This window comes from Lytechinus pictus, chromosome 19 (genome assembly GCF_037042905.1).
Source record: "Lytechinus pictus isolate F3 Inbred chromosome 19, Lp3.0, whole genome shotgun sequence".
Lineage (NCBI taxonomy): Eukaryota > Metazoa > Echinodermata > Echinoidea > Temnopleuroida > Toxopneustidae > Lytechinus > Lytechinus pictus.
The window spans coordinates 6,959,657-6,986,142 of NC_087263.1; the positions used below are offsets into that span (position 1 = coordinate 6,959,657).

General features: G+C 37.6%; 2 protein-coding genes across 2 annotated transcripts in view; both read left to right on the forward strand.

The window, feature by feature from the left end:
- LOC129282658 (regulator of nonsense transcripts 1 homolog) overlaps window positions 1-9,133 on the forward strand; it is a 30,607-nt gene extending 21,474 nt beyond the window's left edge. Inside the window, exons 9-13 of the mRNA XM_064113766.1 lie at window positions 94-165; window positions 1,547-1,693; window positions 3,223-3,333; window positions 4,940-5,030; window positions 5,911-9,133. Of these exons, the coding sequence (XP_063969836.1) occupies window positions 94-165; window positions 1,547-1,693; window positions 3,223-3,333; window positions 4,940-5,030; window positions 5,911-7,572 (2,083 nt within the window). The 3' untranslated portion in view covers window positions 7,573-9,133. The remainder of the gene's footprint in view (window positions 1-93; window positions 166-1,546; window positions 1,694-3,222; window positions 3,334-4,939; window positions 5,031-5,910) is intronic.
- Window positions 9,134-10,513: 1,380 nt separating this feature from the next.
- LOC135157663 (uncharacterized) lies at window positions 10,514-13,882 on the forward strand. Its single transcript, XM_064114059.1, has 2 exons — window positions 10,514-10,579; window positions 12,710-13,882. Exons 1-2 carry the CDS (start codon window positions 10,514-10,516, stop codon window positions 13,880-13,882), a joined length of 1,239 nt encoding a protein of 412 aa, XP_063970129.1.
- The last annotated feature ends 12,604 nt before the right edge of the window (window positions 13,883-26,486 follow it).

Here is a 26,486-nt window from a genome sequence, read left to right on the forward strand (position 1 = left end):
AATCGCATAGCGTGCACCGGGCTTAAGTCTCATTTAGCTCTTTGTGACCCCCCCCCCCCCCCCCTTCATGGAATTTATGTTTGATATTGACAGGCAAACGCCGTTCTTCCTCCGCCCGTACATCATCTTTGACGTGTCCGATGGAAAGGAATCTATGCAGGGAGAGTAAGTAGATCCATTTTTATTCTTCAAAATTTGCAACATCTTATATCTAAATTTTCGGTGCCATGTTTTTCTTTTTTTAATAAAGGTAAATTACTTTGTAGGACTTTTGCTTATTATAGGATACTGACACTTTCTAAAATCATGTACCATAAAGTTGTGGGGTTTACAAAATATTAATTTTTAGTCTATGGGAAATAAATGTTGAACTGAAAAAGGGGGATGCTGAGCTCAATCACACATCAAACGAAACAGCAACGGAGAGGAAAAGAGGAAGTGAACTCGAGAGACACAGGAACAGAACTGAACTCAATGAAGTCTGGCAGTGTACTGATTTATTAGAAGGGCTGCTTTGCCTCACTAAAACCAAGATCGTATTCAAGAATTAACATATATTCAAATTAATCAACAATCAATCAAAGTGAGAAAAATGGTGGAACTAACTAAAAATGTAGGGCTCGTATTCTGTACCAAGGTTTAAATTAAACCCTGGTTTAAAGTTGTGGTTTAGCTATGGACAGCCAATTTGGGCACAAATCCCTAACAGTACATATTCCATTTATTAACTTATATGATACCTAATTTGTTCATAATTGTCTGGGAAAAATAACTGAAGTTTTTTTCTTCATTATGAAAGCAATGGAAACAAAATAGGTAACAAAAATATACAATATAAACATAATTTTTCAATTCTTGGCTCCCCATAGTTTTAGCACAAAGTTAGACCGTGGTCTATATGTTAAACCTGACTTCAGAATACGGGCCTTGGAGTCTAATTCATAAAAATACAATAAGAGTACATGGAGATGTGTAACATGGTGGGATGATTATGTCATAAGTATGTTGAACAAAGAATCAGATGTGGGAATGTAATATATGAACACATCAAAGTAGCAACGGAAAGACTTGAGAAGCAGGTTGAAATCAAGATGGAAGTGGATGACAACAGAAGCATCAAGAATGTAAACAAAGCTGAATCAAATACCAAACCTGGAACTGTAAATAACTAAACTATAAAAGGAAACCAAATGTCAAAAGAAAAGTCTCAAAAAGTCAATAAGGACTCACCTCTTTACATGTAATAAATTGCAAATTGTGTACATGGGACAATATTCATGGCAAGTAAGGGTATAGTGCATGACATAATTGGCTCTTATTTCCCTATCCCCATTCATATACATGTACAACATCTGCAACTGTTGCGTGAAAATAAGCAAAATTTTAAGATGTAATAACTGTCTCATCTTCGGATTTTGATTTAATTTCAGTTTTACGCTGTTTTTATGATTCTCTGTTCCTTAACATCATTCTTTTAAAAGCAAATTCTGTCAATCTTTCTATCAGTAGAACACCCCTTGACTTCTCTTTTCCAATTAACATACAGATCAGTTATCAACAAAGCCGAGGCTTTGTTCATTAAAGAGCTACATGCACATGTAGTCTGCAGCCTCCCTGACGATAAAGAGTTAACCGTTGGGGTAATCACCCACTCCGATGGTCAGAGGGATCTCCTGAAAAGAAGGCTGGAAGGGTGAGGATGAAGCCATTAACTCTTGATCAACTTTTCTCAAATGTCCTTTTACATTTTTCATGAGGAAGAGCACTATCAATTCCAAATGAAGATGTTTTGTCAGCTTTCCTGGCAGAGCGTTCAAATTCAGAAAAAGAAAGGCCTTTCATAGACCTGGGCTCCATAATACAAAGATTGGCGATCAATCGCTAAATGAACTGACCAATCAATGTCAATGTTACACGCGCATTTGGTTTAAAATACTGACCAGGAAGCAATCAGTTCAGTTCTTTCATATTTTCAATTCATCGCAAACCTTTGTGTTACTGGACCCTGGTGTGTGTTTCATAAAGCTATTTGTGAAGTTACTCACGGCTTTATGCATGACTGGAACATGTTCTTAGGTGCGAAGACAACTGCACAGGGATATATCATGTACTAAAGGACAAGTCCACCCCAACAAAAACTTGATTTGAATAAAAAGAGAAAAATTCAACAAGCATAACACTAACAAATTCATCAAAATCGGATGTAAAATAAGAAAGTTATGACATTTTAAAGTTTCGCTTCATTTCACAAAACAGTAATATGCACATCTCGGTCAGTATGCAAATGAGGGAACTGTTGACATCACTCACTCACTATTTCTTTTGTATTTTATTATATGAAATATGAAATATTTTGATTTTCTCGTCATTGTCATGTAAAATGAAGTTTCATTCCTTCCCGAACACGTGGAATTCCTTTTTTTTTTTACATTTTGTGGTTCAGGCAAGGAGGTCCTAATCGTCAAATTCGTAAAAATTTAAATATTGTATAATTCAAACAATAAAAAACAAAAGAAATAGTGAGTGAGTGACATCATCAACTCTCTAAAATGGATGTATCTGGCTCGTTCACATAACTATTTTGTTGAAAATAAGCGAAACTTTGAAATGTCATAACTTTCTTTTTTTACATCCGATTTTTATGAAATTGTCAGCATTGTGCTTGTATGATTTTTCTCTATTGATTCAAATCAACATTTTTCTGAGGTGGACTTGACCTTTAAGAAAGGGTCACCATTCAAGCGTTAAGTCATTCCCGGTGACTGTGATAGTATGTCAGTGATCAAGTTTAGAAATCGTTTGAATATTGGAACTTTGGAAATCGCTTCTGGCTCGTTGACTATTGTTTGGGCTACTGTCAAAGATTATGAACACTTTGTTCCTCTTCAGCTTGGATGTGATGAAATGAATAATCATCAATCAATCACAAATGCTTATTTATGTCAGTGAATTTGATCTTTGTCTTTTACTGCTTCCTTGCAGTTATGATGTGATGAGGCTTATTAAGGATTGGTCAAATATAATTTAATAAAAATGAAAATGTCGAGGGGAGGAGGTAAAAAAGCCCCCCCCCCCCCATCTCGGGCTAGATGGGGTTAAGACCAGAGCTTGAATGAAACCCAAATGCAGAATAAGGGCCAAAGGCTTTTAATTATTAAACACCATTATTGTCACTTTTTATTATTTTTGCTATTCAAAAAAAAAATTGATGTTGAATTATAGGCAGAAAATTCATAAGACACTTGTAGGAACACCAATAGATTTCTTTGGCTTGGAGAAAGATGTCATCATTTTGTGTTGCACAAGAACCGGAGGAACACCTGATGATCATGGGTTAGTATGTACATACAAATCACTGATAATGGTGGTGGTGGTGGTGGTGGTGATGATGATGATGATGATGATAATATTTGTGGTATTGGTGTTGGTGGTGATGAAATGAAAAATGAATAAACGTTTTACTCTTAGAAATAAATTATCTTAAATTAGTACTGTATGTAGCTTTTTCATCAGAACCCTTGAATGGGAAAGACATTAACGAAATCTGACTACGTCGGACGAATTCTGGTTTGCCTTCTTTTCCGACCCAGTTAAAAAGTAATGAAATGTATTATTGGAATGTCGGAGGATAATCTAGTATAATTGATGTTATGACCATTTACCAACCATATCTTTATCGTGGCTTTAAAACCAACATTTTTTTGTTATAGTATTTATTAAAATCATTCAGTTCAAAATCATACAAATAATAGTATATCAACAAAACACTGTTCACAAAGTCAAATTATTCATAGTAAAAAAATTGTACAAAAAAATACAGAATATAGCACTCAAATCATCTAGAACAAAGTAAATACTTAGTCTGTAGAAAAATAAAAAATACAGATAAAACCAAAAAGAATTTATAGCAACGCAATTGAACTGAATGAGTATTAACATTTGCACCTTCGTCTAAGATATATGGTCAGATTTACAATAGGGTTTTATTTTAGGTTTAGGATAGGGTATAGTGTTTAACCCTAAATAGACTGGGCTATTTCTACACCTAAGAAGACTGGGGGGGGGGGGTCTGATTCAGCCCCCCCCCCTTATGATCTCGGCCGTCGATCGCGCGATCGCGACGAAAATTGGCACGCGCGTTACCCATGGTATTATTTACAAAACTATAATATCAAATTCTGCGAAAAATCTCATTGCTCATTAATTATGCTAATTTATGCGTAAAATCATAAGTTTGCTCTAATTAATAAAATAATGCCCCTAAAATGCTAATTTTTGTTTCACATACTCTAGATAGGCATCTGATCAAATTTATTTTTCAAAATGTTCAGCATCACATTTATTTTCTTATGTATTCTATTGTTTTCTAAATTTCTTATGTATTTCTCTGTTTTTCGACTTTTTGTTTTTTATTGTTTTTTCAATGGAAATCGTCAGGGACTTTTTTTAACCATAAAAAAGATAAAATTAATTGATTTTAAGCAGTAAAAGTAAAAATAATGATACATTAATGAATTTTGGCTAAAAACACCATTTGCATGGGATTTGTACACAAATTCACGTTTTTGAGTAATTTTGGGTCTGCATGCACTTACGCAATGTTGTGTAATTTCGGAACCGCGTACCCGGGGGTCACAATTTTGGTCTCAAAAGTTGCGCGAGACTTGAAAGTAAAAAGTCAGCGAGTGATGCGGTCGCGCGGCGGATTTATTGCGAAAAATATAGAGGGGGGGGCTGATTCAGCCCCCCAGTCTTTTTAGGGTTTATCCAGGGTTGAATTTGGCGATTCAATTAGTGTATGGAATTTACAACAGCAGTTGTTACCGGAGCAAATCTCATGGAACCTTAGAACCAGCTTACCATTTGCTATGTCCCTTTACGATGTATCACTTGATAATGGTTTCATCATTTGAAGTCGTCACTATTATCCTTATTTCAGATTTTTGATGAACAAACAGGTACTGAATCTTGTGTTGACCCGAGCCAACTTTAGTCTCATCATTGTCGGAAACATGGCAAGAATGAAGGAGGTATACATGTAGTGGAAAGTGATAGTGTTTAATAAAAGGCTTCAGAAACAAAGAAGTATTGAAATTTGTTTATTTCCAATTTTTTCCAATTGCCAACTCGTCTACTATCATTCGGTCTACTATCAATTCATCCACTCACATCATGGTCTACTATCATTTAGTCTAAAGCTATTTGTCCAAAATAACCAGTTGGTCCAATAGCCATTTAATCCATAACATTTGGTCAACATGTAGTTGGACAAAGTGTTAAATCTTGCAAAATGAATGAAAATGGAATGGATATTTAGACCAACTGGAAATGAGATGAAATGGTCATAGACGAAATGGTGATTAGACGAAGTGATGATTGGTTTTTAGACGAAATGTTGATGGACTGAATGGCATTAGACTAAATGAAAGTAGACCATGTGGTGAGTGGACGAGTTGGCAATTTACCATTGAAATTTGTTTGGTCTTATTGTCTTTGTCAAATGTCACTTCGTTCGTTGAGGTAATTACTACCTCTTGTTCACTTAGGTTAATGCAATCTGGTTTACTATTGCTTGGTCTGATATCACTTTGACGAAATTCAATGTGGTTCAATGTGGTTTATTCAATATCAAAATAGATTGATCTCACTATCTTTCAAGGTTTACAAAGTCTAGGGACAAAGGCCATATAAACAGCTATGTAAAATTATATTTGGGATCTATAACTATTATTAAATTCTTATCTTCTTTTTGTTAATTTCTTTTTGAATTATTCATGTAATTAAATCTTGCTATAATTAAATAAGGATTGATTGTGACTGCATGCTGTGGCCGTATTTTTCTTTTAGTATCCCCAAGAATCTCCATAATGCCATAAATCTTGACAAAGTTCTTCATTGATTTGTCTGCAGTTTGCCAACTGGAAATACCTGGTGGATGATGCTACTGGTAGAAAGCTTGTCTTCAGGACTTCCCAAGCAACCTACAGGGAAGATGCACAGAACTGCAGAGAAAGATATTCCCAAGCCAGTACATATAGGAAGGGATCAGAGTCACACACTCCAAGGACTGAATTTCGAGGATCAGCAGCTAGACATCAGCAGAGATTGGGACAGCCTGGACATTCTTTGACTAAATCCGTGGGAAGAAGTTCACCAGGAGACCAATCAAGATTGGGAACGGGTGGTCGTTCTCCATTGACTGGATCTGAAGTTCAAGTTTTGCCAGGATATCAGCAGACATGGAGCTGGAACGGTCTATCTCCGACAACTGAATCTGAAGCTTCGCAGAGAAGAGAACAAGCAGGGCCTTCTAATGGAATGGAGCTCGTTTATGAGAGCAGGCACAACCCACGTCATGAAGGGAATCCCGCCTATGGTAATAGCCAGGATCCAATGGAAGAAGAGGCATTGTTCAGTGAAGGTAGCAACCCCATGATTGAAGAACAAGTGCAGCATAATCGGAAAGGAATTGTTGTGGATCAGACTAGGGCTGTGGAAGTTCCGTGCCATGGACAGGAGGAGAACAGACGATCAATACAGGTTTCTGTTGATGATAACAAAGTTTATAGGGGGAAGAGGCGTGTGAGCTTTAATACAGATACAGAAGATCATCAGAGACCAGCAAAGGTACCAAGGACGAAGGACTCTGCCCAAGAGACATCCTCTCAGATGAACTCATCCACAAGAAGTGATTATCCACAAACATCCAGAGGCTCTTCTCAACCCAGGGGCATCCTAAAGAAGCCGCATGAAACCATATCAGCAACAAGTCATAGTAACGGATTGAGTACAGACCAAGACAAACCCAGTAACACCAATATTCCTCAAAGACAGAGAGGAAATGGCTCTAGTTACATTCCAAATCACGGGAGTGATGACGGGAAGAATCTGCATGAGATTGCTGTTGGTTTGGGAAACAATGAGAGGATTTCAAGAAAGGGAAAAGGTATTACTATAAGAGGTCGCACTTTTGGTAAGTTCAGACCTCAGAGATCAAGAAGAAAAGATAATGATTTAAGGAGTAAAATTAGACCTTCTGGTGAGGATGCTGATGCAGGAATAGCCAGAAGTCATCAAGATTTACATAGTAATTCAGGACAATATCACAGCCATGGAAGCAATCGGCAGCAAGAGGGTGTAGATCAATATCCTCAACCCCTGTCCCATTCAGATCAGTCGCTTTATGAAAGACCAGAGAATAGAAGGAGTGAAAGGAGACATTCGAGTGAGTCCCCCAATGTGGGAACATTTCAAAGTCGGCTTGGGCCACATGAAAATCGGAGGGACCGGTCTTTGAGACGGAATAATAATCAGCAGCAAGGCAGATCGGAGGAACGATTGCAACGTCAAAGCCGTCAAGAGCCACCGCCAGAAAGACATCTTCAGAGATTAGAATCGCTCAACCGACATGCCACCAATCCTGTGCAATTAAACCCAACGATGGAGCATCACAGACTAGTCAACCAGGCATCTGGCGGTCGCTCTACCGAGCTAACGGCACCTCTGCCAAATGTAAGAAGAAGGAACAGCTGTAACCCTGTCAAAGATAGCCAGATGGATTATCAAGATTGAACCCTCCACAGTTCATAACCTTTCACAAAACCTTGTCATGATCTGTTGTAACAAGCTACTCAAATTAAGCTGTCCTTTGGCTAAGGACAACGGCCCGACAACCTCATATTCCTGCCGATATGTACATAGCTAGATTGATAGAGAGATAGGAAGATAAATAGATATACATGTATGTTATGCAATAGTTTTAGTGAGGGTGAAAAAAGGGACTTAGTTTGCTGCCAATAAAAGGTGTAAAATATGCAATACATCCTACATTATTTCTTTGTATGTATTCTTGTGTACCTATACATATTTGGGGGTAAAAACATCAATTTTGGTGCCGTTTTGTCCAGGAATCTATTCATGAACTTTTCCTAACTGTACTATGCAATAAAATACCTTTTACTTGTATTTTGCTGTTTTATAGTGGAGACTGGCAAAACAATGAATCATGTTAAATGATAAATTTATTTGGGTTAATACATGTATCACAGAGTTCATTGGAATAAAGTGGTTTGCATCATCGCAAGACAGTCACTTTTTTCCACCAACTTGGGGAGGCCCTCATGTTACAGTGGGCTGAACATGGCTACTGATGATGATGATTATAATGATGTTGCTTGTATAACGCAGTACGCACATTACTACCTTGTTGTCTCTACGTGCTGAGGAATACAGACGAGAGAAGAAAAAGTGAATTTAATTAAAACTTGTTTGGAGACTGCTAAAAAGTGTCTTAATTGATACACTGTTTAAACAAATATTTTTGTTTAATGTGTTACATGTGGATTGTGTTCCAAATGTTTAGAGGTACATGTAGCATGACCTCTTCATGTGGCATTGTCTTGGTTGCAAGCTAGTGTGATGCAGTCAAGAGCTTCCCTAGGTCCAGCTCACAATATATATGCGACGCAATTGCACAAGATCCTGTTGAAAACAAAATTACCAAGTGTGCACCAACCTACAACGAGCTGCGCCTGCGACCCGCTTTGTTGCAGTAAGATCGCAAACCAAATCTCAGACATTTGACATGTCAGATCTTTCTTTCCAATAAGATTTTGTCCTAGATGATGACATCATGGCCAATTTGCTGCGCTTCTACAGCGCAGACAACATACAAGCAAAATAAGAGGCGCCGTGAGATACAGCGTGGCTGAGCTGTTGCAATGTGTGCGCTGGCCTGCGATTGTGGGTCGTGTGGTCCAGTGGTTAGAGCATTGGACTCATAATCGCAAGGTTGTGAGTTCGAATCCCTACTCTGCCATTGTCTCCACTTTGATAAAAAGGCCCAAGGGTGTTATATGTCGTCTATTACGTCAGCCACTATGACTGATTAACCTAGACGTAAAATGTTTCCAAGGTAATTGGTTATATACCAGCTTGGCGTTTACCAGCAAAATGCTGTCCTGCCGAGTTCCTACGGGAGTTACCACAAACAGAAACAAACAAACAGAATTGTACAGATGTACAGAGTCGGGATTTGAAACTTGTTGCAATTAGATTTTCATTCAATCGCATCGCATACTAGTAGTGTTCGCCGAGCTTCGTTGTCAGATCTGTAAATATAAGTCATACATACAAAAAAAAAAAAAAAAAAAAAAAAAAACATGAGTAAGTGTGACTCCATCAGCTCTCTCATTTGCAAATTATCCGTGTTATGTATATCACACTGTTTTGTAAAAATAGGGCAAAGCTTTGAAATGTCACCTTAATTATTAAGCTTATGCTTGTTAGCTTTTTGTCTATGTATTCAAATAAACTTCTTTTTTTAATAAGGGGTGGACTTGATCTCTAAATTTTGTGGGTAAAATTCATTCACTCCCACATGAACACTATGCAGTATGTATATATCGTTTTCTACGAATAGATATATAATGTGTTTTTTTTTTAAACAAGCCACAATATACTTAAGAATTATGTATATTATACCACATAGTTTTGACAAAAACAGGCCCTAAAGAAAATTTATGCTGCAGTTGAGCGGGGCGAGTTAGCCCATAAGGAAAAACAATATAATAATAATATATAAAAATTTATAGAGCGCAGAAACTATTCCATAAAGTATATATTCTACTGCGCTTTATGGGACTCCTAAAAATAATGCTTGTTATTAATTAAATAGATGTGTTTTGAGCTTTGATTTAAAGTTGCGTTTACGGATTGTGCTTTCCTAACTTCCATGGACATGATGGGTAAGCTATTCCAGAGCTTGGGGGCTACACAAGCAAATGCTCGATCGCCTAGCGTTACTTTTGTTTTGAAGGATGACATCTATAAAAGCAGAGGATCCCTTGAACTATACGCAAATTGCGACCACGATTACTGGTTTATACCTCAATAATCATGATAATCCCGTAACGTAGACAGGAGCTTGACCAAGAAGTGTTTTTTGTATACAATCATTGTTGAATGCTATTCTCTGCCATATTGGTAACCAATGTAGGTTTCTTAGTATTGGTGTGATGCATGTATATTTCGTACAACCATATACAAGCCTTGCGCAGGTGTTTTGCACCCTCTGCAATTTCAATAATTGAGAGTCAGTGATCCCATATAGTAATCAAATTTGCTAATAATGCATGCATGAACAATCTCTTTTGTAACATCCATATCTAAATATTTTCGGGTCCGACGAGAGAGGTTAAAGTTGTACGTATCAGACCATTTTTTTAATGTTTGTTTTGTAAATAACTACATGTAGCCCCTCTTATGGTGCTACATAATTAGAGAAATAAGTTAAAAGAGATTAGTCTCTATTAATTTTGTATTGTAGTATTTGTACCCAAACTTATATAGATAGAGAACATGTAGAGAGTGAGAGGAGAGAGTGAGATGACTTGGATGACCTCTTGTACATACTGGGAGAGAGAGAGCGAAAGAGAGAGCCAATGGTCAGTTCTGGCTAGCGTGAGTAAGGGTCAGGTGGTCCTTATTCTCAGAAAATAATGACGTGAATGACATGAATGACGTAGTAGTATTTTGGGGAAAAGTTGATGGACTCTTCCATCTTTGCTACCCTAAAGGGGTAAGCAGTTATTGTTTACTGGTTTTTTGTTTGTGAAAAGAGATGACCAAGGATCAAAAAGTATTACTTGTTATAAATATACACACCCCTTCCAAAAAATAATGGTATTGTCAAAAATACCTATATAGAGAGCTTCTGGAGGCATCCTCTTCACAACTTTTGAGATGGAGAGAGAGCATCTTCCTCCAGACAATAATTTCCGTATTTTCCTGATTCTCAGGTAAGATCCAAAGTCATCCTTCCATATTTCAGTTTATAAGATTATTTGATAACTGATCTTATAGATTTAATTTTTAATGTTAAGTTACTTTTCCAAAATTGTCTTTTACACATTTGGCTTATTATCAATCTTTGATTGAATAATATTTAAAGTTTAGTCCTACATATCTGATGATAGATATTATTCTATAATCTACATCTTATTGAATGTTTGAATTTCTTATAATTGTTACTAACCATCTATGACCATTGTTCATGGTAAAGCACTTGTTATTTATGATTGTCTAGCAGCGCGAGCATGGTGCGAGTTTTATAGTTGGACCTTTTGAACTTTGCGAACTACAAATTCTAAGCAAGTCGCGAATCCAAAACAACTGAACGGTATTATTCTGGTCAAGCGGATAGGCTGAGTTCCCTATCTTGCCGCGTTAATACCGTGCGGACTCTAATGTATCTGATTAAAGACTTTCCTGAATATCAGTGTGCTAAACCATTCTATTTCATTATTGATTTGATATGTTATTGTAAAATGAATTACTAATCCTAGTTGAAATTAATTGAGATGAAGTTTGATATTTTATATTTAATATAAGAAATAATTAATCATATTCTGATTAAACTGAATACACAACTTTTGAGATGGAGAGAGAGCATCTTCCTCCAGACATCACTTTTCAATAATTTCCGTATTTTCCTGATTCTCAGGTCACTGGTCGTCTGACCATGAACAGCATTTATTTCTTTCTGCACTGAGACCCTCAATGCCATTATGTTAGTCTTAATGTATCAGTAGTTGTTTGGCAACTGTTTTAAAGTTATGTCCAGTGAAGTAAATTCTAAGTATCCTTTGAACTATATGTTCATTCCTGTTCTGATAATTATGTAGCTAGGAGTTACACAATTTTTTATAACTGTAAATATCATGTATATACTGTTAATTTAGTTTAGAATTAAAGGAACATATATCCTTTATATAATGTGTATGTTAGTTATTTTATCGAGTTTTTATTAATTTACATTAATTAATAGCATAGTGTGAATGTTGTTGATTGATGGTGTTTGATTATGTGATGTGTGATTATTACATAGTAAAATAATTACAACCTAATAGTGTTTTATTTAATTTATACCTCTGTAGACGGACAGGGTGGGGAATCTGGGGATTCTTTGTATAAAAATCCTTCCGCTGCGCTGTTATTATTGTTAAGTAAAAGATCCTCCCCCACCCAAAACGGACCCGTGCTACAATTGGTAGCAGAGCGAGGTTATATTTTTGTTAGTAGACTATAATATTGTTAGTCTTTGCAATTGTTAGGTTTGTAATTTGTATGACCAAAGTGATAGTATAATCCTTTTGATTATCTTTTAAATAAATGGTATTAAGGGAGAGAAGGTGTAAGTATAGGTATTGAGTGAAGATACCTTTAGGAACGCGTATATGACTGTAGTTCATTTTGTTCCATTTGTGTGTGTTATTGAAAATCCTATCTCTACACCATTTAGCTCTATTGTTTGAGTAAGGAGATACTTTGTAGGAGTGCATAACAGGTTACTTGGAAAATCCTTTGCATTATACTTTTGCTGCATTTGCGCGCTCACTTTTGGTTCATTCAATATAGTGGATAATTAGGGTCTAGGTATAAGACTATTCCCGATCGGGTTCTTGTTCCATCAATCTGTCATCTACTCAGTTTGATAAGGACATTTGTTTTGAATCCAACTCTTTGGTAGTTGATTCTCTGTTGTTAGTTTTCCTTTTTCTTTTCTTTTCTTTCTTTCTCTCTTTGTATTATATTTTGATACTGTTTGCCTTACAAGAGCACAGTATTTTGGTGTTGAATATTTTGTCATTTTTATTTTGATATTGTTTGAGATTTGTATTTGATAGATAATTTCAGGCAATTATCTTAGGACTCTGTTCATTTTCATAATTTTCGTATTTTGTTAGCTATATTTCCAATATTGTTTGGTTTGTTAATCACGGCTGAAGCTAATGATTTGGTTGGTACCCCCACCCCTTTTGAGGTCAAGGAGGATTCGCCTCCTCCCTCTCCCTCAGATACACTGAGTGATTTCCTTGCAGGGGCAGGGATAAGTTTTGATGAGTTGAAGCAGTTAGTTAGAGGGAGTTCTAATACCCCCCAAGGAGGTATCTCTACCCCAGAGTCATCTCAGATCCGCTTGCCGAGGCTTGGCCTCTTCTCTGGAAAGGAACCAGTTAAGCAAGGTGAAGTGGACTGGGAGACATTTCACGATGTCGCAAGGGAAATAGCCACTTTGGCTGGCCTGAGCGAACAATCAAAACGTCGTGAAATGGTGACTCGCCTCCTATTACCTGCTAAAGACTTTGCTAAGCAAGTCGCGGCAGGCACCACCTCACTCGATCTACTGGCCTATTTGGACAGCATCTATGGTGCTGTTCAAAACAATAACCTGTTGCTTCAGGAGTTCATGGGATTGGTCCAAGGTAAGGACGAAAGACCATCGGATTTCCTGAAGCGACTCCAATTGAAGGTTAGTAGATTGGTTGAGGTGGGGGAGTTCTCCCATCAAGCAGCAACCCAAAAGTTGCTGGACAAATTCAAGCTCGGATGTCACGACGAATATATATTAACGGTAACGAATTTGCATAACCAGATCATTGCACCCCCATTTCCTAAATTAATTAGTATTATAAGAGAGGCAGAGGCAACCAGAAATGCCAAGATGGCCCAATACAAACCCAACCCCAAAATAGTCCGTAGCTATGTGCAATTTGAGAACATGAGCTTATATCACACTGAGGAACAAAAAGAGACCCAACCAAAACACAACAAACCCCAGAAAGGCCCAAATAAAGGAGCATCTCCTTCCAATAAATCCAAATATCATCCCTCAACATCTCGTCCCAAATCTTCCCCTCGATGCCCAGTTAGGGTAATCGTGTGCTTCAAGTGTGGTGAGTTTGACCACTATCAAGATGAGTGCGAAAACCCACCAAACCAAGAGCTCAAGAATAGGAACATGGCCAAAAGAGAAGAAATTATTAAGGCATGGGAGGCAATTAACGAGCCAAAAACTGTTAGGAGTCCCCCAAACGAGTAAAGACCCCTGTCAGTGGGTGGACGGGTGGTCGAAACAAAGAGAAGAAAAAGCGCCCTCATTGTTTGACATAAAGTTCAGATAACAATAGTAATTGTAATATTGATATCCCTGAAGGTTTAGTAGGTGAGCCCTGTGAGACTGCATGTGTAGTTGACGACATTCCCACCACCTGTCTCATAGATAGTGGGAGCGTAGTCACTACCATGCAGAAACACTTCTATGACGAACACTTAAGAGATAAGTATCCCCTTGAGAAAATATTAGACAGAGTATTTAGGATAGAAGGTGCTAATGGAAGCCCAGTAATGTACGAAGGATACATTTCCGTTCCCATTACCCTCCCAAAAGAAATTGTAGGAATCAATAGCCCTGTTAATGTGTTAGTGGTTATTGTTACTTGTCCTGTATCTTGCCCTTCCCCAATCATTGTTGGCACCAATGTGTTTCGAGACCTAGCAAAAGCCTGCAGAGCACAGTTGGGTTCTGGGTTTCTGTCTAGATTAGACGTTCCAACGACTGTTCTGGCATGTTACCAGAAGGCAATCAAAGAGGGAAAGATGGGTGACCCCATCACTGGTAAAGTTGGACACGTGAATAGTACGTTACGTAAGCCTATCACAATCCAACCCTCTGAGGTGGTAGAGGTAGCTGGAGTCCTCTGCCATACTCTGCCAGCTGGTAAGTATGAAGTGCTGGTTCAGGAAGTGGAAGGAACTCAAAGAACACCAGGAATTCAGGTGCTGAATTCCATTCATACGGTGCGAGGAAGGAAGGCCAAGATCAAGGTCACAATAGCCAATAACACAAAGGCCCCTGTAACACTCCGCAATAGCCAGGTAATTGCGTCTGCATATACCTACATGTGGAGTAGGCCTTTGTCACAGGTTACTCAAAACCTGAGGCAGATGATGACTGATGATGATTTTGATGTAGATATTTCTAGCAAGTCTGTCCCTTGCTATTTCACTTCTTCACCTAGCAAGGTGAATGAGGATGATGATGAAGATGATAATGATTATGACATTGCCCCTGGTGTCCCACAAGATATAGCCGACACCTTGCGGCAGCAGCTAGATCAGTTGGATGGATTGTTCTCCAAACATGATCTAGATTATGGTTGTGCTAAGGGCGTGGAACATAGCATAAACATTTCTGATAAGACTCCGTGGAATGCACGAGCACGCCCAATTCCACAAAGCATGTATGAAGAAGCAAGACAGCTTTTTCAAGGTCTTTTGGATGCAGGATTGATTAGGCCTTCAGAGAGCGCTTACAGCTCACCTGTATGTCTGGTACGCAAGAAGTCAGGAAAACTGAGGATGACAGTCGACTATCGGCAACCGAATAGGCGTGTCATTCCAGATGCGTACAGCATACCCAAGGTAGAAGACTTATTCAATTCGCTCCATGGATCAAAATTATTCACGGTAGTTGATCTCAAAGGAGCATTCTTTCAGATCCCACTCCGTGAAGAAGATAGAAAGTACAGTGCTTTCAACACTCCATTTGGGTTGTTCGAATTCAAACGAATGCCTCAAGGACTCAAGTCGAGCCCTGCCCAAATGCAAAGAGTAGTTGAACGTTGTCTTGGTGATTGCTCCCTCAGGGAAGCAATCGCTTATATTGATGACATTGTCATACATGCCCCATCCATTGAAGAGTGTATTGAACGCACGTCTAGAGTTCTTAGTAGGGTACGAGACTTTGGATTAACCTTAGAGAAATCTAAGTGCCATTTCCTCTATCAGACCATTTCCCATCTTGGTCATGAGATAAGTGGCCAGGGAATCCATCCATGCCCGATGAAAATTCAAGACGTGATACACTGGAAGAGGCCTGACAATGTCCAACAACTTCGGCAATGGCTTGGCTTCTGCGGGTATTACCGGAGGTTCTGCAAGAACTTTAGCAAGATCTGTAGGCCTCTGAATGACTTACTCACAGGTTTGTCAATGCCAAGGAAGAGCAAAAGTACACCATCAGAACGTTCAAAGGTAAGAAGAGCACAGCTCGAGCCATTTCGAGAGAAATGGACTGAGAGGTGCGAAGAAGCCTTTGAAAAGCTCAAAGAGATGCTCACGTCAGCACCTGTTCTTGGATTTGCAGATCTTTCCAAACCATTTGAACTCCATTGTGATGCTTCAGGGTTTGGGTTAGGAGCTGTGTTATATCAGGAACAAGATGGTGTGAAGCGTGTAATATCTTATGCATCTCGAGGCTTGGGCAATTCTGAGAGGAACTATTGCGCGTGGAAACGCGAATTCCTATGCCTCAAATGGGCTGTGACCGAAAAGTTCTCCGATTATCTGTATGGTACCAAATTCTTGGTCATTACAGATAACAACCCCCTAACCTATGTCATGACATCAGCAAAGCTTGATGCTACTGGACAAAGGTGGGTTGCCAATCTATCTGTCTATGACTTTGAGATCAGGTACTGTCCTGGCAAGAACCTGAATGATGCCGACTCACTAAGTAGGAGACCTAATCTCCTCCCTGATGATGGACAAATCGAGGAAGAGGTGAATAATCAAGTTGATTTTCTAAGGTCTCGAGTCAAGGCTGTTGACCATGGAGAAGTTGATGCAATTTTCCAAGGTCACATTCACGTTCCAGAACAAAGATCACAGAAGTCTAGAAAAGACAAGATAGTCCTGGCAGAATCTGTGCCTCTTACCATTGCTACAAGCCTGGCGATGCAGCCTGCAGGTATACCTGATACTTATGTTGACGGTACCGAAGGGGACCCTGCAATGCCAGGTATAAGTAATGCTGAGTGGCAAGAATACCAGCGTTTGGACCCAGATATAAATGCGGTAAGGAAATTTGTAGACTCACGGTCACGCCCTTCCTCGCAAGATAGGAAGCAAGCGAGCCGAAGGCTACTGATACTCTACCGTGAACTTAATAAGCTGGTTCTACACAATGGTGTTCTTTATCGAGAGGCGGTTGAACAGGTATCTGGCGAGAAGAGACGCCAACTGGTAATCCCAGGTAGCCATGTTGATCAAGCCATCCATGGTATACATGATGAATGTGGACATCTGGGTTTTGACAAGTGTGTCTCCCTCGCCAGGGCTCGATTTTATTTCCCCTTCATGGCTACTTCTATTAGAGCATGGATCGACAAATGTGATCGATGCATCAAGAGGAAGCGAAAGCAAGAGAAGGCGGAAATGGATTCAATCATAACAACTCAACCTTTGGAGCTGTTATGTATTGATTTCCTGAGCATTGAACCTGATAATGGAGGAGTAGAGAATGTACTGGTCATGACTGATCACTTTAGTAAGTATGCTGTTGCTGTACCTACTAAAGACCAGCGTAGTAGCACAGTGGCTAAGGCCCTTTGGGACAATTTTATTGTCCACTATGGATGGCCTGCCAAGATCCTTTCTGACCAAGCGCAGGACTTCAATTCCCGCTTGATAAAGGAACTGTGTGCTATGGCTGGTGTTGAGAAGGTAAGGACGACCCCTTACCATCCACAGTCAAATCCAGTGGAGAGATTCAATCGTGTCCTTCTTGACATGCTTGGATGTCTCTCCGACAAACAGAAGTCAGAGTGGCGGCGTCATGTAAGTACGCTTGTGCATGCGTACAATGTGTGTGAACATGACACTACGCATTTCTCACCCTACTATCTGATGTTTGGGAGGAATGCACGCCTGCCAATTGACTTGGCCTTAGGGATAGACCCGCAGTGGTCTGTACAAGATACTGACAGAACAGCATATGTCAAGGCCCTGCGTGAGCAGTTAGCCGAGGCATATGAATTGGCTGGGAGGAATATGGCCGCCCGTAGTAGTGCCAATAAACGGCACTACGATCAGAAAGCCAAGGCACCTGTCCTCGAGAAAGGTGACCATGTTCTGGTCAAGAATGTACACCTAAGGGGAAAGCATAAATTAGCTAATAGATGGGGAGATGATGTGTATGTAGTTCTCTCAAAGATGGATGACACCTGTTTATCGAGTGCAGAAGGTGGGTACTGACCTTGCACCAAAGGTCCTCCATCGGAACCTATTGTTGCCATATGATGGTAAACAACAGGCAGAACAAGAGGTGAATGACCCACCTCGTGCTAAAACACCCATCACCCGCAAAAAGGCTAAGGATATGTCTAAAAAGGTGGACATCAGTCCAGATGGTTCATCCAATCGTGATGATAGTGATGATGACGATAATAGTTTGTTTGTTCCGATGACTTCAGACCCAGAAGTCATTTCTGTCGGCCCTTCAGAGATTCAGAGATAATTCATGTCAGCTTAATGATGACCCTTCTGAAAATAATTCAGAAGTTGGTGAGGACAGCATTATTAGCGACAATGAAGAGACTAATTCTGAAGGAGCTGATACGGCAAGTAGGGATGGAGATGACAATATAGTTATGAACGATAATGTGATCGGTAGTGGTGAAAACCTATCAAATCCCCCTGATGTAGATATTGGTGAACTTGAGGATACAGCATCAAATGAAAATGCAGCCTCAGTGGATGAACCAACAGTGAGGAGGTCAGCCAGGAATAATAAAGGTGTAGGTCCTGATAAACTGTCCTACAACCAGCCCGGTCAACCCATCAATTTGGATTTTAAGCTTGCGCTAGTACAGCAAATGCGAGCATTTATGACAGACCTGTTATGAACTACACAAGTATCATATATTATATAAGAATAGTGTGCTTGTATGTATGTTTGAGTGTTTGTTTGAAATATGACTTTCAATTTGATGTAATCAATATGCGTCTTATTTGTTTAAAGTCAGAATGTTTTGATAGTGTAGGATCTTGGTTACATATAGTAGTTTGTACTTGAACCTTCACGTTAATGTATGTTATTGTTAGGAACATTGTCTAAGATAGCATAACCATTATGTTTAAGACATATTATATAATTGTCATAACTTAATATAGGATGATAAGTTAGGGCATGAGGGTTCTCAGAGGAGTTGAGAGGTAGAAGTCCATCTACTGGCATCCTGGACGAGATCTGGATCCTGTCAGAGGCCTACCCCATGGAAAGACAGTTCCTCTTGATGATCCCTTGGGACAAGATTACACCAGTACGGAGACTTGGTTGCTAAAACAAATGCATTGTTGAACTTGAACATTGATCACTGCCATGGGTAATCAACAGAGACACACATCAATCTTGGAATTTGATGGACTGCAACATTGTATAATAATACAAGCTGTGAACTCTAAACCAGGACAATGGTCCGAGACCCAAGCACTGTTCGTGATTTTTACTGATTTGAGATTGTCCTTGATTAACTGATACATCAGGACATTTTGCATAAACTATAGCGACCTCATTGTGTGCATCAGACAAGATGACATACAGAACTCTACTGCAATACTAGGATTTTGGGAATCCCTACTCGTCAGTTGCAACTGGTTGTCACACTTGGACCTGAAATTTTACGTGAAACGTCAGTTCATCGTTTTGTAGACCGAATACCTTTGGTATAAAGGAACTGTTGGAGATCAAGAATTATATTCGCTATTCAACTGATTGGAGCAGTTGGAAATTATTTTATAATATATGTTTATGTTTTCATTTTTTACTTTGGTTCATTTTTTAAGGAGGGAAGAGTTGTAGCCCCTCTTATGGTGCTACATAATTAGAGAAATAAGTTAAAAGAGATTAGTCTCTATTAATTTTGTATTGTAGTATTTGTACCCAAACTTATATAGATAGAGAACATGTAGAGAGTGAGAGGAGAGAGTGAGATGACTTGGATGACCTCTTGTACATACTGGGAGAGAGAGAGCGAAAGAGAGAGCCAATGGTCAGTTCTGGCTAGCGTGAGTAGGGTCAGGTGGTCCTTATTCTCAGAAAATAATGACGTGAATGACATGAATGACGTAGTAGTATTTTGGGGAAAAGTTGATGGACTCTTCCATCTTTGCTACCCTAAAGGGGTAAGCAGTTATTGTTTACTGTTTTTTTGTTTGTGAAAAGAGATGACCAAGGATCAAAAAGTATTACTTGTTATAAATATACACACCCCTTCCAAAAAATAATGGTATTGTCAAAAATACCTATATATAGAGCTTCTGGAGGCATCCTCTTCACAACTTTTGAGATGGAGAGAGAGCATCTTCCTCCAGACATCACTTTTCAATAATTTCCGTATTTTCCTGATTCTCAGGTAAGATCCAAAGTCATCCTTCCATATTTCAGTTTATAAGATTATTTGATAACTGATCTTATAGATTTAATTTTTAATGTTAAGTTACTTTTCCAAAATTGTCTTTTACACATTTGGCTTATTATCAATCTTTGATTGAATAATATTTAAAGTTTAGTCCTACATATCTGATGATAGATATTATTCTATAATCTACATCTTATTGAATGTTTGAATTTCTTATAATTGTTACTAACCATCTATGATTATTGTTCATGGTAAAGCACTTGTTATTTATGATTGTCTAGCAGCGCGAGCATGGTGCGAGTTTTATAGTTGAACCTTTTGAACTTTGCGAACTACAAATTCTAAGCAAGTCGCGAATCCAAAACAACTGAACGGTATTATTCTGGTCAAGCGGATAGGCTGAGTTCCCTATCTTGCCGCGTTAATACCGTGCGGACTCTAATGTATCTGATTAAAGACTTTCCTGAATATCAGTGTGCTAAACCATTCTATTTCATTATTGATTTGATATGTTATTGTAAAATGAATTACTAATCCTAGTTGAAATTATTTGAGATGAAGTTTGATATTTTATATTTAATATAAGAAATAATTAATCATATTCTGATTAAACTGGATACACAACTTTTGAGATGGAGAGAGAGCATCTTCCTCCAGACATCACTTTTCAATAATTTCCGTATTTTCCTGATTCTCAGGTCACTGGTCGTCTGACCATGAACAGCATTTATTTCTTTCTGCACTGAGACCCTCAATGCCATTATGTTAGTCTTAATGTATCAGTAGTTGTTTGGCAACTGTTTTAAAGTTATGTCCAGTGAAGTAAATTCTAAGTATCCTTTGAACTATATGTTCATTCCTGTTCTGATAATTATGTAGCTAGGAGTTACACAATTTTTTATAACTGTAAATATCATGTATATACTGTTAATTTAGTTTAGAATTAAAGGAACATATATCCTTTATATAATGTGTATGTTAGTTATTTTATCGAGTTTTTATTAATTTACATTAATTAATAGCATAGTGTGAATGTTGTTGATTGATGGTGTTTGATTATGTGATGTGTGATTATTACATAGTAAAATAATTACAACCTAATAGTGTTTTATTTAATTTATACCTCTGTAGACGGACAGGGTGGGGATTCTTTGTATAAAAATCCTTCCGCTGCGCTGTTATTATTGTTAAGTAAAAGATCCTCCCCCACCCAAAACGGACCCGTGCTACATACACACAAACACAAAATGCATTCTCACCAATGTAAGGGTATGATTATTCTAGAAGTACTTTTTTGTTTCTTTTCTACATTAAGCTGCCACTGTTTAAAGTGTCAAAATTTACCCTATGCATTTTCGACAGGAAATTATTAATGTAATGTATTAATACTTTAGATATTTTTAGAAATTTTTTTTAATTCTGTGTACAAAAGGGCTGAAATTTATCAAAATGTATTTTTTAATTCCAAGTATTATTTTTGTTGTTGTAAAGTACTTCGAATCAATACTGTTTTCTTTTTGTCTTACTTTTCTACACTATGTGATACGTACGACGTGCTATATAAAAACCGACTAGGATTATTATTATTAGAAGTTCTTGGTTTCCCTTTTTGCAAGCCTTTGAGGCCTTTGGGATACCCTTTTCTTTCATTATTTTTTTTTCAAATCTCATCTTAATATTTCATGATTATATTTGTATATTAATGTTCAAAATAATGTATGATATTTGTATGGTTTTACATGTATATATTATTGAAAGAAATAAATGAGAGTATTTCCACTCTCCCTCAATACAATATGTTGGGCTTTTTAACTACTTTAAATTTCTATTTAAAAAATTTCTCTCTTGTTACACTTTTTCTATGTTTTTTTTTTTGGGGGGGGGGGGTCGAAAGAGGGAAAATTTGATGATATTGATAATGATTTGAATTCAGATGATTGATGTATTGGTTAATTTCTATGCTTTGAAGTTTCAGACCACTTACCAATATTTCTAACTTGTGATTTAAAACTACCATACCTCAAAACATTTAACCAACATACACATAGAAGAGAATCTAAACGTAATATTGAATTATTGAAACAAGACTTAGCAATTGAGGAATGGGAGGATGTCTATAATGAAGTTAATGCAAACACATCACATAATCGCTTTAATGATAAATTACAACATTATTACAATAAGAATATCCCCATAGGTAGAATGAAAAATAATCGAAAAAAACCCCGAACATCCCTGGATAATAAAAGGTATATTGAAATCAATACATATAGACGGGTCAATCTACGACCCAAAATACCCTTACCCGGAACAAATTGCAACAAATAATTTTCAACGGTTTTTTTGTACTATTTGACCTCAGGAATAACATACTAAAAATCTATAAAAATCTGCATCGGGGAAAGTGGTTATATTCAAGATGGCGTCAATGATGGCCGCCATTCACTGAAAATGGATACAACTGACTCATTGTCCACCCTAGAATCCTATTTCGGTTCATAATCCATGGTCTAGGGGTAAAAAAAAATGCTGATACAGGCTAAAGTGAATTATAAACCCTCCAGTGTACCTGGCAAATCCAAGATGGCGACCAAAATGGCTGCCGGAGACTGAAAATCCACAATTCATCTAAGTGGCTTTTTAAGTTGGTTTTTATTCAATGGTCTGAAGGGTGAAGTAGTACATTGTAACAAGCTACAAGGACAGCCAGTGGTCTGGTGCGTGTGTCCAAAATCCAAGATGGCTATAAACCCTCCAGTGTACCTGGCAAATCCAAGATGGCAACCAAAATGGCTGCCAGAGACTGAAAATCCACAATTCATCTAAGTGGCTTTAATTTGGTTTTTATTCAATGGTTTGAAGGGTGAAGTAGTACATTGGAACAAGTTACAAGGACAGCCAGTGGTCTGGTGCGTGTGTCCAAAATCCAAGATGGCTTCAAAAATGGAGTTTAAAATGGCTGTTGATAATTAAAATGGACATAGTTCATTTCATATCCTCCGGGGACATAATGATTTTGGTGTCTATACCGTGTTTTCAATGGTCAGACAAGACATTGGGACAAGTTGCAAGGACAGTAGTCCAGTATGTTAAAAATCCAAAATGGCTAAAAAAATGGATTGAAAAATTGTCTGATGTTACTTATAAAAGGACATAGTTTGTTCAATATCTGTATGGGGAATAATTATGAGTTTGGTGTCTAACCCATGGTTTAAAGGGTCAAGTAATACACTAGGGCAAGATACAAGACCAGTCAGTTGTTTGAAAGTTAAAAATCCAAGAACACTTCAAAAATGGGGTGTAAATTGACTGTTGTTACTTAAAATTATACATAGTTTATTAGATATACACCTCGGAGAAATAATTTTACTGTCTACACTAGAGTTTAAAGGGTCAAGTAATACATTTGGTTAAGTTGAAAGGAAAGTCAGGTGTCAGGTATGTCCGAAAATTGATGATGGCTTAAAAAAATGGTCTTAAATGACTGTTGTTACTTAAAAATGGATGTAGAACATTACAAATACACATTGGGGATATTATTTTGGTATCTACACTAGGGTTACAAGGGTCAAAAGATACTTTGGAACTGGTTACCATAAAATCCAAGTTGGCTTTTTCTTAATGGGATTTAAAGTGACTGCTGTTAGTTAAAAATTGACATAGCTCATACAATATCCATCTGTGAGAAATAATTTTGGTGCCTACACTTAAATGCATGGGGATACATTATCATGTTGTTTCATGAGTTTGTAACAGCACCCATTTTGATGAAATTTTAGAATCTGCCATGGATTTTTTTTGACAAAATGGAACACAAACCGGTCATGGTGGCTCAGTGGTAGAGCGTCCGCCTCATGAAGTCCGCCTCATGAACGGGAGGTCGTGGATTCGATCCTCGGCCGAGTCATACCAAAGACTTACAAAATGGGACCTTCTGCCTTCTTGCTAGGCGCTCAGCAGATTGGGGAAGGGTAATAATAACATTATTATGTAATGCAGGGCCCGCTGGTAGAGCAGTTTCCTAACTGAAGTGGCTACCCTGGGTAAATAAAACGTTATTATTATTATTATTATTATAACACTAACCATTCTTGTTTCTTGTCCGAATGTATTATTTGACCCTTCATACCAAAATTTAGACACCAACATTATTCCTTACAGATAGATATTGTAGAACTCTGACCATTATTGAGTGATAATGAGTCATTCTAGATGCCTTTTTTTGAAAACCTTCTTGGATTTTTAGGCAAACTGGACAACTGCATATTCATGTAACCAGTTCAAACGTATTATTTCAACCATGAAACCATAGTGTGGACACCGGAATCATATTTCCTTGGTGGATTTTAGATAAACTGCCAATTTTACGGTAACAGCAGTCATTTTAGACTCCGATTTTTTGGAAGCCATCTTGGAATTTCGACATACTGGACCACTGACTGTCCTTGTAACTAATTTTCTGACTTTTAAAACCATGGTAAAGACATCAAAATCACATACCCTTGACGGATACATGAGTTATGTCCATTTGTAAATACCAGCGGCTAATTTATACTATTCTTTAAGCCACTGTGGACTTTTGGACATACTTGACCACCCATCGTCCTTGTAACTTATCCCAATGTATTATTTTACCCATTTAACATCAGTATGGGCACAAAAATCATATTCCCGGATATTGAATTTTTTTTTTTTTTTAAGTAGAAACAGCATTTTTTTACTCCATTTTTGTAAGCCATCTTGGATTTTTTTTTACAAACTGGACCACTGACAGTCCTTTTAACTTGTCCCAATGTATTATTTGACAATTTAAACCATAGTCTAGACACCGAAATCATATAATTATCTCCCAGGTGGATATTGAGCTTTGTCCATTTTAAGTATTTACAGCCATTTTAAACTCAATTTTTTTTTTAAGCCATCTTGGATTTTTGGACACACCAGACCACTGGCTGTCCTTGTAACTTGTACCAATATACTACTTCACCATCAAAACCATTGAATAAAAAACAAATTAAAGCGACTTATGTAAGTAATAGATGAATTTTGGATTTTTAGTCTCCTGCAGCCATTTTGGGCGCCATCTTGGATTTTCCTGGTATCCAGGAGTGCTTATATTCACTCTAACTTGTATCAATAAATTCGTTTACCCACTGGACCATGGAATATGAATCAAATATGATTCTAGGGTGGATAATGAGTGAGTTACATCCTTTTTCAGTGAATGGCGGCCATCTTGGACGCCATCTTAAAAATAAGTACTTTCCCATATGCGGATTTTGGTAGATTTTTAGTATGTTATTCCTGAGGTCAAATAGTACAAAAAACCGTTGAAAAATCATTTGTTGCAATTTGTTCTGGGTCAAACCATATATTGACCCGTCTAATACACGTATATCGCCTTTACAAGTCACATTTACGCAGACCGTCCGAAGCTAACTTAAAAACATATCGAAACCAATTGACAAAATTAATTCGTATATCACGTAAAATGTATTACGCTAATAAAATAAAGAATGCTAGTTTAAACACTAATGCAATTTGGAAAATCATTGAAGAGGTAGTGGGAATAAAGACAGACCCCCCCCCCCCCCCCCCCCCACTGATGATATGACACTAAACGGTTTTAAAATTGACTCTTCCCTTCATGCAAATTCATTAAATTTATTTTTCACAAATATCGGACCCGAACTTTCAAGCAAAATTAAAAGCCCTAGTGCGCGTTTTCCGACTATGTCCCCGAACCTATAATCCACACTCTATAACCCTACAGACCCTACTGAAATTATCAATATTCCACGGTCTCTTACCAGTTCAAAATCTCATGGACATGATATAATTAGTATGTCTCTTTTAAAAGAAAATATTCACCCACTTGCTAATTCTCTAAGTAACATTTTTGATAAATCATTATCACAAGGAGTTTTTCCTGACATATATTCAAAATCGCCAAAATCAATCCAATTTTCAAAAAAGACAATCCTCATGAAGTAAGTAATTATCGGCCCATTTCTCTTTTCCCAACTATATCAAAAATCTTAGAAAAAATAGTATATAACAGACTTTATAAATTCATCAGCAAACACAATCTGCTATTCTAATCAATATGGCCCGTATTCTGAAGTCGGGTTTCACTTAGACCATGGTCTAACTCTGTGCTAAAACTATGGGGAGCCAAAAGTTCAAAAAATATGTTTCTATTGTATATTTCTTATGTTCAATTTTTTGGTTTCATTTACAAAAAAAAAATACTTCAAAATAATGAATGTATTATTTCCAGATTATTATAAACAATTTGGGTGCCATATGAGTTAATAAATTGGATGTGTCCTGTTGGGGATGTGTGCCCCAATTGGCTCGCCATAGTTAAACCACAACTTTAAACCAGGGTTTAATTTAAACCCGAGTTCAGAATACGGGCCTATGGCTTTAGGAAATAATTAA

Excerpts from the sequence above, each read along its gene's own strand:
- LOC135157663 (XM_064114059.1), top strand. The coding sequence starts at position 10,514 with ATGAATGACGTAGTAGTATTTTGGGGAAAAGTTGATGGACTCTTCCAT. Across the intron at positions 10,580-12,709 it reads ATCTTTGCTACCCTAAAGGG|GACTCTGTTCATTTTCATAA; the intron begins GTAAGCAGTTAT and ends CAATTATCTTAG.